Source organism: Heteronotia binoei, chromosome 3 (assembly GCF_032191835.1).
Source record: "Heteronotia binoei isolate CCM8104 ecotype False Entrance Well chromosome 3, APGP_CSIRO_Hbin_v1, whole genome shotgun sequence".
In the NCBI taxonomy this organism is placed as follows: Eukaryota; Metazoa; Chordata; class Lepidosauria; order Squamata; family Gekkonidae; genus Heteronotia; species Heteronotia binoei.
Window position 1 is genome coordinate 164,518,359 of NC_083225.1, and position 18,724 is coordinate 164,537,082.

General features: G+C 41.0%; 2 protein-coding genes across 2 annotated transcripts in view; both read left to right on the plus strand.

The window, feature by feature from the left end:
• Nucleotides 1–18,724, plus strand: part of LATS2 (large tumor suppressor kinase 2) — a 63,035-nt gene that overhangs the window by 25,535 nt on the left and 18,776 nt on the right. The gene's annotated exons all lie outside the window — the stretch shown is intronic.
• LOC132568718 (anti-apoptotic protein NR13-like) lies at nt 6,274–6,810 on the plus strand. Its single transcript, XM_060234810.1, has one exon. The coding sequence runs from the start codon at nt 6,274–6,276 to the stop codon at nt 6,808–6,810; it is 537 nt and encodes a 178-aa protein (XP_060090793.1).

Here is an 18,724-nt window from a genome sequence, read left to right on the forward strand (position 1 = left end):
TCCACATTTTAATCACTCTCTGTGTAAAATAGTATTTCCTTTTGTCCACCCTGAATATGCTATCAGCCTCGTTGTATTGAGTTCTAGTATTTTGAAAGGGGGAAAAAGTTCTGTTTGTCAACTCTCTCCACCCCTTGCATAATTTTATAAACCTCTATCTTGACCCCACACCCTCCCCCTCCCCTAACATAGCCATCGCTTTTCTAAACTGAAAAGTCACTCATCAGCCTTTCCTCATAGAGAAGGTGCTCCCCCCCCCCAACCCCCCCCAATCAACTTTGCTGCCCTTCTCTGTACTTTTTCTAGCTCTGCAATGTCCTTTTGGAGATACGGTGACCAGAATTGTACACACTATTCCAAACAAGGCTGCGATATAGATCTATATGGGGGCATTACAATATAGGCTGTTTTATTCTCAATCCCGTTCCCAAGAATACCTACCACAGACTTTGCCTTTTTCACCGCTGCAGCACACAGGGTTGACACTTTCACCAAACTATCCTCAACACACTTGGGATTTTCCCCCCTCTCAGTCACAGCAAGTTCTATCCCTATTAGCTTATACGTGAAGTGGGGATTTTTTTTGACCCACTATGCCATCACCTTACACTTACCAGCACCTCACCCCTAGTTCCTAATCATTTATGAATAAATGAAATAGTCTTGCCCCCGTACCAATCCTTATCGGACCCCGTAGCATACTTCCCTACATTGTGAGAATTGTCCACAGATCCCCACTCTTTACTAACAGTCATTGAACCAGTTTTTTAATCAGAAAGAGAACCCATCCTCTTATCCCATGACTGCTAAGTTTACTCAGGAATCTCTGGCGAGTCTTTCTCAATGAACTCTAAAAGGTTGGTGAGGCAGGACTTCCCTTTGCAGAAGCCATGTAGGTGAAGAGTAGGTGGAATTCACTGCCACAGGAGGTGGTGGCGGCCACAAGTATGGCCACCTTCAAGAGGGGTTTAGATAGAAATATGGAGCACGGGTCCATCGGTGGCTATTAGCCACAGTGTATGTGTGTATATAAATTTTTTTTGCCACTGTGTGACACAGAGTGTTGGACTTGATGGGCCGTTGGCCTGATCCAACATGGCTTCTCTTATGTTCTTATGTTCTTAAGATTAAAAAAACCAAAACAAAAAAACCTGGCACGATTGTGATCTGAGGGTGGAAAAATGTTTTTGTTTCAAACAGTCTTATTAGTAACATATGGCAATAAATTTCAATTTCTTACATCATTAATAATTACTTTTTATCTATCCCATATATTACTTTCTACCCACTCCTCCCCCGTTACTTGACACCCGCCGGTGTTATATACTTAAAATCTTAATATTAAAGGTACCCTTAATTAATAAGAACCAAAATTAATATCCTCCTCCCTCTTGTACTTAGTCATTATCAAAAATTGTCCAATGTCCTTTTATTTTCCACTCTTTTTCTACGTATCTTCTGAACTTTTTCCACTTCATCTTAATTACTTCTAAATCATAGTCTCTTAAGGTTCATGTTAACTTGCCCATTTCACCCCAGTGTCATAACTTTTAAAATCCAATCCCATTTTTCTGGTATTTTTTCTTGCTTCCACAACCGCGCATACAACGTCCTAACTTTTTCCACTCCATCTTAATTACTTCTAAATCATAGTCTCTTAAGGTTCATGTTAACTTGCCCATTTCACCATGTGTCATAACTTTTACAATCCTACCCCATTTCTCTGGTATTTTTTCTTGCTTCCACAACTACGCATATTATGTCCTAGCGGCTGAAAGCATGTATCAAATTATAGTTCTATCTTCTTTTGGATTTTTTTTTCCATTTGTAATCCCAACAGGAAAGTCTCTGCAACTTTCTTAAATTCATATCCCGAGATCCTAGAAATTTCTTGTTGAATCTTCCGCCAATACTTTTTTTGCCCTTTCACAAACCCACCACATACGGTAGAAAGAACCTTCATGTTTTTTTTTTTACATTTCCAACACCGGTCTGGCATCTTATTATTCATCTTTGCCAATATCACCCAGTGAGTTGCATTTGAACACGAGTCTCCTAGGTTCTTGTTTAGCACTTAACCCGCTAGAGCCAGCGGAGTATTTTACTTACTTTACTGTAGCCCCCCCTTTTTTGTTTTTGTTTTTTTGCTGAGACTGAAATGTAAGAACAATGTTCTCAACTAGGATAGGCATTAGAGGACCACACTAGGATCCGGAACCATCAAGTTCAAATCCTGACTCTGCCACGCAAGATTGCTGGTGACTTTGAGCCTATCACGCTCTCTTGCCTTAGCCTACCTCACAAGGTTGCTGTTGCGAAGATAAAATGGAAAAGGAGAAAAACAATTGATAAGCTGCTTGGTATCATGATTAGGGAGGGAAACAGGATGTAAAAACTAAGCACTACACCACAATGGTTTCAATGAAATGTGGAGGCTGGACAGTTGTAAGAGACCGCAGAGGCTACTGTTACACGGCTAACCCTACTGACGTCCAAGCTCTGACAAAATTGGGCTAGTCGGTTATATTCAGGCTTCCCATGAAACATTTACACGCGGATAATTAGAGAAATAAGAGCCCCAGTGGTGCAGAGTGGTAAAGCCGCAGCACAGCGGTTCTAACCTCTGCTAACGACCTGAGTTTCACGGTTAAAACAATTTTATTTGGTAACAAATTATATGTCCTGCATCATTAATAACTTCTTTTAACTATCCCACATATTACTTTCTAGCCATCCCTCCCCCATTACTTGACCCCCGCCGGTGTTATTTACTTAAAATACTAATGTTTAAAGGTACCCTGAACTAATAAAAAATGAAAATTAACATTCTTCTTTTTTTTCTAAGACTTCATCATTATCAAAAATTGTTCAATGTCCTTTTATTTTCCACTCCATCTTAAAAACTTCTAAATCATAACCTCTTAAAATTCTTGTTAACTCGTTCATTTCACACAATGTCATAACTTTTACAATCCAACCCCATTTTTCTGGTATTTTTTCATGCTTCCACAACTACGCATATAATGTCCTAGCGGCTGAAAGCATGCACCAAATTATAGTTCTATTTTCTTTTGGAAATTTTTCCATTTGTAATCCCGACAGAAAAGTCTCTGCGACTTTCTTAAATTCATATCCCAAGATCCTAGAAATTTCTTGTTGAATCATCCGCCAATACTTTTTTGCCCTTTCACAAGTCCACCGCATACGGTAGAAAGAAACTCCATGTTTTTTACATTTCCAACATCTGTCCGGCATCTTATTATTCATCTTTTGCCAATTTCTTAGGAGTCATATACCACCTGTACATCATCTTAAAACAATTTTCTTTAATACTATGATACGTTGAGAGTTTCATAAAGTTCTTCCACAAATATCCCCAAGTTTCCATATATATTTCTTTATTTACATTAATTGCCCACTTAATCATTTGAGATGTCACTACTTCATTTTAAAAGTAACATATAGATTTTTGAAATTAATTTTTCATTGTCTCCAAGCAGAACTTTTCCCATTTCTGTTTGTTCTCATCTTATTCCTTCAGTTTTAACATCGCTTTCCACCAAACTTTTTATTTGTTGCGTTTGAAACAATCATATTTATTATTCAACTCTTCGGCAGTTTTCAATTCTATTTTACAGCTTTGTATTTTTAGTTTATACGACACCCTTTTTCCCTCTCCCATCTCCGCCGTTATCCTTATTACTTCCGCAGGCACTGAGGATAGAGAAATGTTACGACCGTTCCTTTGTCATAGATTGCTATTTGATCATGTTTTGCGCGCTTCGGTTTTAATACAAAGGCACGCAAATCGGGGCCCTCGGCGGTAGTTTCTAAAGCATCCGCGCAATTCGATGTTTTGATTACGCGTGTCTTAGACGGTCGTTGTATATAATCGAATAAAATATAATACGCGATCGCGATGTATAACGTTAGACAACCTTGTTACTCTGACTTTTGAAAACCCCGAGATAGGCCCCCTTCTGCGAATTCGGCTCAGCGGCCCGCCACCAATAGGGGAGTCGCCGTTGTTCAAACGCGCCAGCGGGTGCGGGGGGGGGTCGGCGCAGGATTCTCTTTAAATACGGGAAACCCGAGCGCCGTTCTGACGGCTCCGTACCACCATGGCGAATACACCCCTGTCTGTTTTTAATCCTGTGGTCCCTGGAGCACCCGTGAGGAGGAAAACTACAGCGAGGATTCAAAAACCTAGCACCGATTCTGACAAGGAGAATGTACAGCCGGTTCTTGCTAAACGCCTTTTTGCTTCCCCCGAGAAAATGAAAGATGGGGCAGAAATCTGTACACCGAAGCGGAGTAGATGTTTCCAGGATGGTGAGAGTTGTGACTCCGTGAATCCGTCACAACAAGATACATTTAAGGTGGGTAGAACAACATGGGAAAGATGTGTAAAAGGTTGTGTTGTTTCTGTTTAGGCTCCTTTTCTCATTTTGTGTGTTTGTGATTTTTAGAAAATTTGTCTCGTGGACTTGTCCGGTGTTCAGACGTCGATTCATACCGTCCTGCAAAAATACGTGGGAGTGTCCGATGAAGACGTTCCACCTGTGGACAAGCAAAAGTCACGTTCTGCGATGTACAAACTGATAACTGCCACCGCTTATTCTGTTCTCAATTATTGCTCCAACGATCTCTCTTATTCTATGTGTGACGGATGCATTTTAGATAGACCCGGACAGAATTCTCATGTATGTTTGACGTGGTCCTCTGCTTTTTACGATGAGAACTTAAGATATGTTTGTCGCAATCTGAATATGGGCCCCGTGTTGTATGTGATCACGGTTATTGCGTGTTTTCTTGATTGTTGTGGTATTAACAAGAATCATGTCATAACGTTGGCCAACCTGGTGGAAGGCGTACAAACATCCCCGACCCCCTGTGAACAATTGAGAACGTTGTTTCAGAAATGCCACCGACCCTATGTGACACTTGTTGAGAAATTTCTGCATAATACATTTCAGAATGGCACATCTGTGAATACCTTTCTTTTCCCCCTTTTGTAAATAAATTTTAAAAACTTTCTGTAATAAATGTACATTTTATACATTCACATGTATAAAAATAAAAATGTATTTAGAAGCCGTTGAGTTTGTGCAAATTTTGATACTAAAAAATATTCGATATTAAAAAAGATCACGCTGCATTTAGGGAGGTCGCTTTTGATCAGTAAGAGGGAGATTGACGCCGATACGCCGATAGACGTATGGTTTTACCAATAACGATGAAAATAACGGCTCTGCACCGAGAAAACTTAAAATAGACCGAGAGCTATTTAAACACAAGTCCTAATACCGACAGCGTGTTTTCACGGGTTCCTTACTTTAAAAAACAACACCGTGCACGCTCTTCCCCACATAATCCTGAACAGCTCTTTAAAAGTTCTTTAAAAGCCGGAGCAAGTCTTTTTCTGTAGCGGTTCCATTCTTATGCCCCGGCTGAAGGAGGGGGGCGTCTCTTCTCTCATCCGATACCACCAACACAGAAAGTCCTTCTCCTGGTTTGTTTTAATAATGTATAATCATGCCAATTTTTGGCTAATGGCTTTTTGTAAAACACTTTGGGCAACAAAGAAACAAAGTATAAAAATACACTGAATAATCGGACACACCCTGTTATTACATATAAGCTTTTTTCCTTTATTTTCACTTTACGGTGAAACACTCCCCTGTAAATATGACCTATTGAACAGGGTAGGAGTGACGGTGTAAAGGCTGTGGATCGCAATCGTGGGAGGATAGGTTTCTTCGGCGTTTGCTTGGGCGGATTAAAATTAGCTGGGGCAGGTGGGGTAAGAAACGGAGGGAGTCTATCTGATTTTATATAGGAAAGCGGGTGTAATATTGTATAAAGATGGCTACGAATCAAAAGTGCCGAGGGTGAGCATAATGGGAAAAGGTGAGAATGGGGGGAGGCCGGAATCAGGTTGGGGTGCAATAAACATATTACAAAGTAACACACGAGCAACAGCGTTATAGGCCGCCGCTGGATCATGTTAGGGAAAGGGGGGGGGGTATGTTCCTTGTCTATACACGTAGGTAATCCCATCATTCTTTTACCCGTGTTCTTTCGGACGGTACTTCCTCTACATTTCTATGACCGTATCTATTACAGATGCTTAATTTGTCGGCTTCTCGGTTTGTAAGAAACCTACCGATTGGGGGAAAGTAGGTTGTAAAACCATATCTGTATAGAACCGGCGGTATTGGGGCACGGTTGGAGCAGGCCGACGTATTCATAGGCAGTCATCGAAGAGTCGCTATGCTGAGCGATCTGACAGCCGAGACAAGGCGACTGGTGGATGGCTACTTGCGACACAACCTGAGTGGTTCGGTGCTGTCTCACAGCTACACGGCCAAGACCCTGCGGAGAGTGGCTGACGAGCTGGAGAGCCGTGAGAAGACATTCTTTCACTCCATTTGCTCCACAGCAATCTTGCCGGAGCCTGGTAGGGCAGACGTCCATTTGAGACGTGTGGCGGCGCAGATGGCATCTGATGGCGGGCTTAACTGGGGTCGAGTAGTGGCGCTGTTTGTGTTCACCGGCACCTTGGCAACAGCGCTGGCTGGGCGGGGGGCTCACGAGGAGATCGGCGGCCTGACAGAGGCATTGGTCATCTATCTGTCTGTGGAGAAGCGTGAGTGGCTGGAGGCGCATGGTGGCTGGGAAGGGTTCTACCGCTACTTCAACAAACACGGTTCTGATTCAATCAGCCGGTGCGATACCAAAAGCAACACTATCATAGCGACCGCCGGATTTGTCCTAGCAGGATTAGCTTTCCTCATGGCTGTGCGATAAAAGTACATCGTGAACTCGAAACTATGAACAAGCGCGATGAAACTATGAACAAGTACCCGTGATGAGTCCGCTCTATATTTTTACCATTTTAATAACGTTGCTTAAATCGGTGTCTAGGCCTGAATGTTTAAATGAAGCACAACCCACCTTGGCAACGTTAAAAAACCAAACAAATGGAAACAAAGATTGTTCAGGTCCTAAGTTTGTATGTTTTGTTAGTTCCATTCTAGAGAACTGAGGCGTTATGCTAAAATACGTTAGATGACCTTGCGGTGCAACCGGCGTAACGATGTGTGTTTGGATTTTTACGGTGGGAATTCTAAGCTTATTTCAGTCGAGCACACCACGTGTTTCATACCGTCATATCTAATAGAAAAGTATTTTATTAAAGCGAGAATATACAAAGCGTAGCTTTTTTTAATTAACAACAATCTGCATCCCGACCCACGTGTCTACAGTTCCCCGCGAATGAGGCATCTTCCACTTTGGTGTCGAATAGGAGGGAAGGGGGGATTGCCGGGAAATCCTGCAAGGGGGGGGGGGGGCAGGGTAAGAAATACACGGCGTACATCTTTGTCGTGTTGCGATTCACAAGGATTAGACACGTGTGTATGTACAGAAAGTGTAGCAACGATACATCCGCTTTATCAACGTGAGAAAACAAAAACAAGCGTGCTATTTCCCCCACCCTACTGAAAAAATACAGTTCTTACTATCCGCTTCAGGATACGGGTCTTATATACAAACAGACGTGTGTGTTTTCTCATCTACATGCGGTTGGGACATTCTCGATTCTAATCTGTATGTTTTTCCTTCTTTGCAACCTCTTCTTCTTCCTCCATGAGGGAATCAACCTCCTTTGGAGACTCCGGTGTTTGCGCTTCATCAACCGGGGGTTCCCTCGCCTTTTCCACAGCTTCATCCTTCGTGTCTGCTTCAGAATCTCCAGAGGTATCCTCCATGTCCGCTCCGGAATCACCGGCTGTATCGTGCTCGGCATCTGCTAGGGAATCTTCCTCATCTGAATCTTGAAAGTGTGCTAGACCGCCACAGTATGGGCAGTGACAGGTGTCCGGCCTCCCTGAGTTGACCGCTGCCACATTCTCTACCTAAAAGTTTGAAGAACAAAAAAAAAAAAAATTAGTATCCGGTCTCATGAGCGTGCCCCCCACCCCCCAATTCCACACACCTTGGGGGTTTTTTAGGCCTTACATTCGGAAAGAGCGCTTTCAAATACACCGTTTCCTCCACAATCTCCATATTTTCTTGTGCCTTCCCTCCACGTTCTGACTCCTTGATAGAGACGCCATTCTCAGAGAGCTCTGACTTTTCCCAAGCCTTCTTTGTGGAACTCTCCCTCAAAGGGGATTCATTATTCTCCACCTGTGTTGAGTTCTTGAGATTAGAACCACGCTTTCTTAAAGATTTGAGCAACACCAGGGTTAGCATCCCACACATGATCAAATCCTCTAAATCAGCGACTTTGGTCTCTGATCCCTCCGCCGCCTAATTTAAAAAAAAAGAAAGGGCATAACGCTACATGACCCGCCATCGCAATCCTCCCAGCTTTCCTCTTTTCTCACAACTTACCTGTGCATCTGTTTCTGCTTCCTGGTTCTCCAAACTCTCCTCTTCCATGTTTTCGGGTACAGATTCTAGAGGGGTCTTCTCCGGGGCGGTGTTCTCCGCTTCTATCTCATCACCGTTGCCTTTTCTTGAATGTTTGTGAGGCTTGATGCCTAGGGGTCCCTCCATGTTAGAAAATTTCTCCATGGTGGTACAGAGCCGTCAGAACGGCGCTCGGGTTTCCCGTATTTAAAGAGAATCCTGCGCCGACCCCCCCCCCCCGCACCCGCTGGCGCGTTTGAACAACGGCGACTCCCCTATTGGTGGCGGGCCGCTGAGCCGAATTCGCAGAAGGGGGCCTATCTCGGGGTTTTCAAAAGTCAGAGTAACAAGGTTGTCTAACGTTATACATCGCGATCGCGTATTATATTTTATTCGATTATATACAACGACCGTCTAAGACACGCGTAATCAAAACATCGAATTGCGCGGATGCTTTAGAAACTACCGCCGAGGGCCCCGATTTGTGTGCCTTTGTATTAAAACCGAAGCGCGCAAAACATGATCAAATAGCAATCTATGACAAAGGAACGGTCGTAACATTTCTCTATCCTCAGTGCCTGCGGAAGTAATAAGGATAACGGCGGAGATGGGAGAGGGAAAAAGGGTGTCGTATAAACTAAAAATACAAAGCTGTAAAATAGAATTGAAAACTGCCGAAGAGTTGAATAATAAATATGATTGTTTCAAACGCAACAAATAAAAAGTTTGGTGGAAAGCGATGTTAAAACTGAAGGAATAAGATGAGAACAAACAGAAATGGGAAAAGTTCTGCTTGGAGACAATGAAAAATTAATTTCAAAAATCTATATGTTACTTTTAAAATGAAGTAGTGACATCTCAAATGATTAAGTGGGCAATTAATGTAAATAAAGAAATATATATGGAAACTTGGGGATATTTGTGGAAGAACTTTATGAAACTCTCAACGTATCATAGTATTAAAGAAAATTGTTTTAAGATGATGTACAGGTGGTATATGACTCCTAAGAAATTGGCAAAAGATGAATAATAAGATGCCGGACAGATGTTGGAAATGTAAAAAACATGGAGTTTCTTTCTACCGTATGCGGTGGACTTGTGAAAGGGCAAAAAAGTATTGGCGGATGATTCAACAAGAAATTTCTAGGATCTTGGGATATGAATTTAAGAAAGTCGCAGAGACTTTTCTGTCGGGATTACAAATGGAAAAATTTCCAAAAGAAAATAGAACTATAATTTGGTGCATGCTTTCAGCCGCTAGGACATTATATGCGTAGTTGTGGAAGCATGAAAAAATACCAGAGAAATGGGGTTGGATTGTAAAAGTTATGACATTGTGTGAAATGAACGAGTTAACAAGAATTTTAAGAGGTTATGATTTAGAAGTTTTTAAGATGGAGTGGAAAATAAAAGGACATTGAACAATTTTTGATAATGATGAAGTCTTAGAAAAAAAAGAAGAATGTTAATTTTCATTTTTTATTAGTTAAGGGTACCTTTAAACATTAGTATTTTAAGTAAATAACACCGGCGGGGGTCAAGTAATGGGGGAGGGATGGCTAGAAAGTAATATGTGGGATAGTTAAAAGAAGTTATTAATGATGCAGGACATATAATTTGTTACCAAATAAAATTGTTTTAACCGTGAAACTCAGGTCGTTAGCAGAGGTTAGAACCGCTGTGCTGCGGCTTTACCACTCTGCACCACTGGGGCTCTTATTTCTCTAATTATCCGCGTGTAAATGTTTCATGGGAAGCCTGAATATAACCGACTAGCCCAATTTTGTCAGAGCTTGGACGTCAGTAGGGTTAGCCGTGTAACAGTAGCCTCTGCGGTCTCTTACAACTGTCCAGCCTCCACATTTCATTGAAACCATTGTGGTGTAGTGCTTAGTTTTTACATCCTGTTTCCCTCCCTAATCATGATACCAAGCAGCTTATCAATTGTTTTTCTCCTTTTCCATTTTATCTTCGCAACAGCAACCTTGTGAGGTAGGCTAAGGCAAGAGAGCGTGATAGGCTCAAAGTCACCAGCAATCTTGCGTGGCAGAGTCAGGATTTGAACTTGATGGTTCCGGATCCTAGTGTGGTCCTCTAATGCCTATCCTAGTTGAGAACATTGTTCTTACATTTCAGTCTCAGCAAAAAAACAAAAACAAAAAAGGGGGGGCTACAGTAAAGTAAGTAAAATACTCCGCTGGCTCTAGCGGGTTAAGTGCTAAACAAGAACCTAGGAGACTCGTGTTCAAATGCAACTCACTGGGTGATATTGGCAAAGATGAATAATAAGATGCCAGACCGGTGTTGGAAATGTAAAAAAAAAACATGAAGGTTCTTTCTACCGTATGTGGTGGGTTTGTGAAAGGGCAAAAAAAGTATTGGCGGATGATTCAACAAGAAATTTCTAGGATCTCGGGATATGAATTTAAGAAAGTTGCAGAGACTTTCCTGTTGGGATTACAAATGGAAAAAAAAAATCCAAAAGAAGATAGAACTATAATTTGATACTTGCTTTCAGCCGCTAGGACATAATATGCGTAGTTGTGGAAGCAAGAAAAAATACCAGAGAAATGGGGTAGGATTGTAAAAGTTATGACACATGGTGAAATGGGCAAGTTAACATGAACCTTAAGAGACTATGATTTAGAAGTAATTAAGATGGAGTGGAAAAAGTTAGGACGTTGTATGCGCGGTTGTGGAAGCAAGAAAAAATACCAGAAAAATGGGATTGGATTTTAAAAGTTATGACACTGGGGTGAAATGGGCAAGTTAACATGAACCTTAAGAGACTATGATTTAGAAGTAATTAAGATGAAGTGGAAAAAGTTCAGAAGATACGTAGAAAAAGAGTGGAAAATAAAAGGACATTGGACAATTTTTGATAATGACTAAGTACAAGAGGGAGGAGGATATTAATTTTGGTTCTTATTAATTAAGGGTACCTTTAATATTAAGATTTTAAGTATATAACACCGGCGGGTGTCAAGTAACGGGGGAGGAGTGGGTAGAAAGTAATATATGGGATAGATAAAAAGTAATTATTAATGATGTAAGAAATTGAAATTTATTGCCATATGTTACTAATAAGACTGTTTGAAACAAAAACATTTTTCCACCCTCAGATCACAATCGTGCCAGGTTTTTTTGTTTTGGTTTTTTTAATCTTAAGAACATAAGAACATAAGAGAAGCCATGTTGGATCAGGCCAACGGCCCATCAAGTCCAACACTCTGTGTCACACAGTGGCAAAAAAATTTATATACACACATACACTGTGGCTAATAGCCACCGATGGACCCGTGCTCCATATTTCTATCTAAACCCCTCTTGAAGGTGGCCATACTTGTGGCCGCCACCACCTCCTGTGGCTGTGAATTCCACCTACTCTTCACCTACATGGCTTCTGCAAAGGGAAGTCCTGCCTCACCAACCTTTTAGAGTTCATTGAGAAAGACTCGCCAGAGATTCCTGAGTAAACTTAGCAGTCATGGGATAAGAGGATGGGTTCTCTTTCTGATTAAAAAACTGGTTCAATGACTGTTAGTAAAGAGTGGGGATCTGTGGACAATTCTCACAATGTAGGGAAGTATGCTACGGGGTCCGATAAGGATTGGTACGGGGGCAAGACTATTTCATTTATTCATAAATGATTAGGAACTAGGGGTGAGGTGCTGGTAAGTGTAAGGTGATGGCATAGTGGGTCAAAAAAAATCCCCACTTCACGTATAAGCTAATAGGGATAGAACTTGCTGTGACTGAGAGGGGGGAAAATCCCAAGTGTGTTGAGGATAGTTTGGTGAAAGTGTCAACCCTGTGTGCTGCAGCGGTGAAAAAGGCAAAGTCTGTGGTAGGTATTCTTGGGAACGGGATTGAGAATAAAACAGCCTATATTGTAATGCCCCCATATAGATCTATATCGCAGCCTTGTTTGGAATAGTGTGTACAATTCTGGTCACCGTATCTCCAAAAGGACATTGCAGAGCTAGAAAAAGTACAGAGAAGGGCAGCAAAGTTGATTGGGGGGGGTTGGGGGGGGGAGCACCTTCTCTATGAGGAAAGGCTGATGAGTGACTTTTCAGTTTAGAAAAGCGATGGCTATGTTAGGGGAGGGGGAGGGTGTGGGGTCAAGATAGAGGTTTATAAAATTATGCAAGGGGTGGAGAGAGTTGACAAACAGAACTTTTTCCCCCTTTCAAAATACTAGAACTCAATACAACGAGGCTGATAGCATATTCAGGGTGGACAAAAGGAAATACTATTTTACACAGAGAGTGATTAAAATGTGGAATTCGCTCCTCTCTCTGCACCCTTGGTTCATCAAGGAGATCAGTTCCTAGGCTGCCCGTGACCCACAACCCCCTCTTCTCCCTAAAGCAGCAACGATAAGCTCTTCTTTTTCTTATAGAATCCTAGGCAACCTCCTACTGCCGGGGCCCTGTTCATTGCTCAAGTAACCCCCCAGACAGCTCCTTGGAGTGCTAACAGGTGGAGGATGCTGACGATGGAAAAAAGTTGTATTGTGTGCCAAGATATTAAGTGAGCTGCATGGCTCAGAACTAAGCCCCAGATCTTCTGATGTTAAGAGTTCCATCAAAAGCAAATGAATGCCTACTTGAATACAATTAAAGGCTCAGATCCTGATCTTGGTGGAACCATATCAAAAATCACCAAAGTTGGCAGTAAATATTTGTGTTGTCAACAATACTTGGGGAACATGGGGTGAATGCACATTTAACAGGGCATGTAGAACTAAAATCATTTAAAACACTGCTTACTGTTGCTTGTTTTTATTTAAAATTTTATTTTATCTACATATTGGACACAGTCAGAGTATATCCACAAAAAAACCAATGGGGCATTCTGTAACCTGTGTGTTTCTATACATGTCAGAAAATCCTATCTTTGTTTATATTTAAAATAACCTAAATTGTATATCTCTGTCCTGCTTTTGCATTTTTCTTAAGTCTACATTTTTCTGCACTTCACAGCCATAAAACCCCTTGACCTCTTAGGACCATTTTTGGGGGTCAAACACTATTCTCACAATTAGCCCATACATAAATTTGATGGAAAAGCTATTTTAAATCACAGACCATAAGAACAGGAAATTTATTGCGTGAGAACCTAATTTCATCTGTTTATTTTGTCCAGGTCTAAACTGTGTCAGCATTAAATAATTTGCTAAGATTCTTGCTCTCTCTCACAGGGTGAATATCCTCCCACGTCTGCGAGATATACATTTCAGCACTTGACCTTTTAAGGTCAAATACTTTTGTCTCACTCTGAGAACAGGCACTGAAGATGATAGAAAAATGTTAGGATTTAATGTGTAAGAAAATGCTATATGTTTACAATTAATGTATTAGAATAGGCATCTAAAATGCTGTTAGGTGGCTAGGTAAATGTTAGGATTTAATGTGTAAGAAAATGCTGGGATGGTTACAATTAATGTATTAGAAGGGGCAGCAAAAAAGTACAATCCCACTACGTCAGGCATTCATTTACTGATCAGGAGGTGGGGGCTGGTGTGGGGGGAGGGGCAGCTGTTTAATGAGGAAATTGTGGGGGAGGGGCAGCTGTCACTTTTTGATTTCTGTTTGATGATGCGTTGTACGTACTGTATTCTTCTCTCCTTGTAGCTACAGGAAGGCATGAATAGAAACAGTCACTTCTAAATTAGTGGCTGCGGTCCTGAAATGGTTGGCATATTGAGTGATACTTTTAATAAATGTAATGTCAGCCAAGTGAATGTTTGGCTAATGCGTGTGCGGTAAAATTAGCAAATGCATCATGCTGATGCTAATGAAGAGAAATGACATCATCACAGCAGTTCATTGAAAGTGCCATCCCAGACTGATTACTTGGCCTGAAAGTTGGGGTCAAGGAGTCACTATCAAAAGTGTGTCTGTGTTTGTGTGTGTTTGAATGAACGGCTACTATATGTGATGTGGTACAATTACACTTGGACAGCTGAGCACATGGAGAATGTTTTAGATAGGAACGAGCATGACATCAGTGAGGCCCAAAACTCACACTGCTTTATGAATAGATTGTTGTATCTGCACCATCGAGGTGTTAAGTATCAGAAATTTCCATTTATTTCAAAACTGATCCAAAATCTATCATCTATCCATCTATTATCTATCATCTGTCTACTGTCTTCTATCTACTATCAATCTTCTATCTATAATCTATCTATCGATCTTTGTGTGTTAAATTTAAACGCTAAAGTCCTGGTATATGTTAAGAAAATAATTGTGTTTCAGAATCTGGAAACCTGTAATCTGACTCTCTAGGTTCCCAATCTTTTTGGTAGGGTTACCCAAAATTTAGTGTTTTCTGCATCATACAATCGATTTTGTGCATCTAAATTATATAGCCATTTCATGGCCAGGATTCAGACTCCTAAAGATACCTACTTGCAGGGTTTATCCAGGAATAACAACAGCAATATTCTGGATAAAGACCATTCATATGGACGAGAGCCAATTTTGTGTAGTGGTTGAGTGGTGGACTCTGATCTAGAGAACTGGGATTCCCTGCTCTTCCACATGAAGCCAGCTGGGTGATCTAGGATAAGTCACAGTTCTCTCAGAGCTCTCTCAGCCTCACCTACCTCACAAGGTGCCTGCTGTGGGGAGAGGAAGGGAACATGATTGTAAGCTTTTCCAAGACTCCACTGAGCAGGGTATAAAACCAACTCATCATCATCATTTAAAGTGAGCAAATCTGCACATATTTTCCTGGCTTGCCCACCGCAACTTGTTGCATCGAAACAAAGATGTCATGGCGGCATTTATCTTGGTAACATTTTTGAACATTTTCATCAGCTTGATTTTTTGATTTCCTTCATTTTTCTTGAGCTTGACATTAGTTTTCTGAACAACATGACTGTGCACTGTTTTTGTTTGTCTAGACTTTAGTACTTTCATGCTCTAGACTTTAGTACTATCTAGACTTTTGTCTAGACTTTAGTACTATCATGCTCTCAGTAGTAAACAGAAAGAGTTTGTTTTAATCTCTGTGTTGAATGAGATCAGCAAAATTCCACCTGTAGTTGTCTGGCCAAAGGTCACTAGGCAGAATTTTGGTGAGTGTGCAAAATTGCTTAGACTTACTGAGTTGGACGCAGTACCAAATCCCCCCCCCCCCCCAGTCTTGTATGCCTTGTGTCAGTTGTGCTAACATCAGCTGAGTTTAGAACATTAATAGTGTTTGAACAGCAAAGGCAAGTATGCAGAGCTACGTTCACATTTGTGAATCTTTCTCTGCTATTAATAACATACCAGCACCTGAAATCTTTAAGAATAGTAGTGCTCAATTCCTTCAGTATGGTGGAGTCTCGATTCTCCCTGTCCATGAATCATTACCTGAGCAATTTGGCCCCAAAAAACCTACCTCCCAGAGGTTTGAGGACCTAGCGAGTTTTCCTCCTTTTGAAAAATGTTCGTTGCAAAGGTTTCTGAGGGAAAAGCCTGCCAGGTACCAAGTGGTACCTTGTGTCTCCTACTTGATGCAGGGAGGAATGTTGGAAACCAGATATAACAGGCATGTCCTACTTCGAACAGGTCATGATCTATTTTTTCCATGCAAAAGTGCTGGTGATCTACCACCATGAAAATTAAGTTTCAAATTAGTTTTGAATTAGATTTTAACCCACCAAAGTTGGGTTCCACCACGCCTCCCCCCCCCCCATTTACAATGTACCTTCTGTCATTTACTGGTAAACAAAATAAGCAAAAACAAAACAGAGAGACGAAGATCCAGAAAGAACTGCAAACAGTTTTTCTTAAATTTTTATTGTTATAACTTTCTTTAACTGTCTTAATAACGTTCTTTAACTTTTATTGAGTAATTTGTATTAAATGTAGGCCAGGTATTGATCCAGGCTAATCTTGTGCAATCTTTAAAACTTTGCTCTTGCTAATTAGTGAGACGTCTGAGCCTGCATTTCATCCACCAGCTTTTTGAAGTTGGGTGAATATTGCATGAGAGCCAGTCTCAGGGAATCCTGGAGATGTTCATCTGTCATGTTGGAACACTGTGTAGTCTTTGTCATTTTCAGATGGGAAAACGCAGATTCACACAAATAAGTTGAATCGAAACAGGAGTGTACAGCTTCACTGCATCATCTCAAGTTGGGAAATTTGTCTCTAGGCACTAGCTTCCAAAACAATTCTTGCTGACCACGGGTCTTGAGGAAAATGTCATTTTTAATTGTTACTATTTCGTTTTCAAGAGATGCCTTGTTCAATGAGTAACACTTGTCTTTCACCATGATGAAGAAGTAATCCATTCCCCATTCATCATGAAAGTGGTAGGTTTTGGTCGTCTTTGGAACACTCATCTTTGTTATACTGGGGTAGCTGGGGTTCTGTTAATACTGGCTGAATCTGGTCCAAAACTGTCACTGTCCCAAAGTATTAAAGATCAACAGGAACTGAAGACCTCTGGATGATGCCAAAACCACACATGCAGTTCTAAAAGTAAAAATAAGAATTCATCATACTGGCACCAATAATCAAATACCACCACACCAAACAATCATCAAAAAACCTCAAACACCTGTCCAGCAAACCATGAGTCCAAGTGGGGCTGGTAATCTACCTCTGACCCCTCCGCGATCTACTGATAGATTGCGATCTACCTCTTGGACATACCTGAGATATAAAATGGTAAGTGAGAGATGTCTCTTAAGGGAGCAAAGTTGACTTTCCATGTTTTAGAAGATGCAGATTTGTCTCAGTGGTAGCTGTAACCAATTACATAGACCTGTTTTCCTTGACTTTAACTGAATTCTTCAAAAACATTTTTAGCCTTTATCCTTAATCTACTTGACATTCACACTACTAAAATCTCATCATGCACGTTGCAGCAGAGGCAGGATACAAAGTATCTGACCTGAGTACTTTAATCAGTTAGTAAGTCTGTACATTCAGTTCCATAGCACAGAGGTAACATTGGTCTCTATGTGGAACAGGGTGGGTTTTGTGTGTGTGTGTCTGTGTGTGTGTGTGAGAGAGAGAGAGATCCCACAGCTGTGAAATGCCCTTCCTCATGAGATGCACCTTACTGCATCTTTTCAGCCATTTTGGAAAACTTAATTCAAGTTGGCCCTCTCTTATAACATAGTTTTAATTGCTTTAAATTTTGATATTATTTTTTACTCTGCTTTGAAATTGTTGCAAAGCAGCTTATAAAGTAAATAACAACCCAGAAGTGTGTGTGAAACATATATTGTGAAACTGTATTCCATGAAGTTCAGGGTTGACGGATATTTCATCCACAAATAAACTCCTCCAACATCGAGCTTGCATTTTTAAAAAGGCTGAAACTTTTTCTCTTAGAGATACCATTCTGGCATGTCTTCTCCCTTGGCATGTCTCCCCTTATCTGTTTGCTGCATTTGTCACCCATCCTTCTTTGTGAATGGAAAAGCAAGTTATTAATTTTTTTGTGCCTATTTACAAATAATTTCCTTTTTCCAGATCTTGGAGGGCCTAATCTCCTTCAGATGTACTAAGGGGGCTGGGGCAGGGGGAGGAACCTTCCCGTAACTTCTTGAGCAATCTTTACTCATGGCAATCAATACAAATACGTTCTGGCATCCACCGTCTTTTTTTTTTAATGAAAAATGTTGCTGGATAGTCTTATAAAACAACTAGAATTCTGGCCTCTGCCAATGTGAGCAAGGGAAGAAAGCCAGCATAGAGGCTAAAACAGGGAAATCTGTCCACAACTATTTGCCTTCAGTGTGTGCAGTGTTCAGGTGAGGAATGCATAGAAACATCTCCCTGCTATTACACAATAACCTTTTCTTCTTCGAGTTCTGGAACTAACTTGTTTTCTTTTGATGTCTCTTGTGCAGAACTTTATCTTGGTCCAGGTCATTAAGCGTAATAATACTTGGCATTTTTATAGCATTTTCTAGATAGTCAAAGTGCTTTGTATACATTAACTTGGTGATCCTTATATAACTAATGGTAGAACCAAAGCATGAAATCAGAGAGTTCCGAGTACAGATTTCTTCAACTGGGATTTTCCAGGCTCATTGTGTACTGTGCTCAGACCTTTAGAAGCCACATTCTTCCCTTTTCCTTTGTAACTTACCAGGTGGTTCTGAAGGAGGCAACTGCTACTGACTACCTTAAGCAGTAACAGTGTCCCAGGTGCTAGGATCTCTTAGAACAGAGAAGCCATGTAAAATCATTCTTAGAAGAAGCTGAAGACCCCCCCACCCCACCCCAATATTTTAAAATCACAGTTCCTTAGAGGTCCGGGCTCCTACAGCTTTATTGCTGCGCAA

Excerpts from the sequence above, each read along its gene's own strand:
- LOC132568718 (XM_060234810.1), top strand. The coding sequence starts at position 6,274 with ATGCTGAGCGATCTGACAGCCGAGACAAGGCGACTGGTGGATGGCTAC.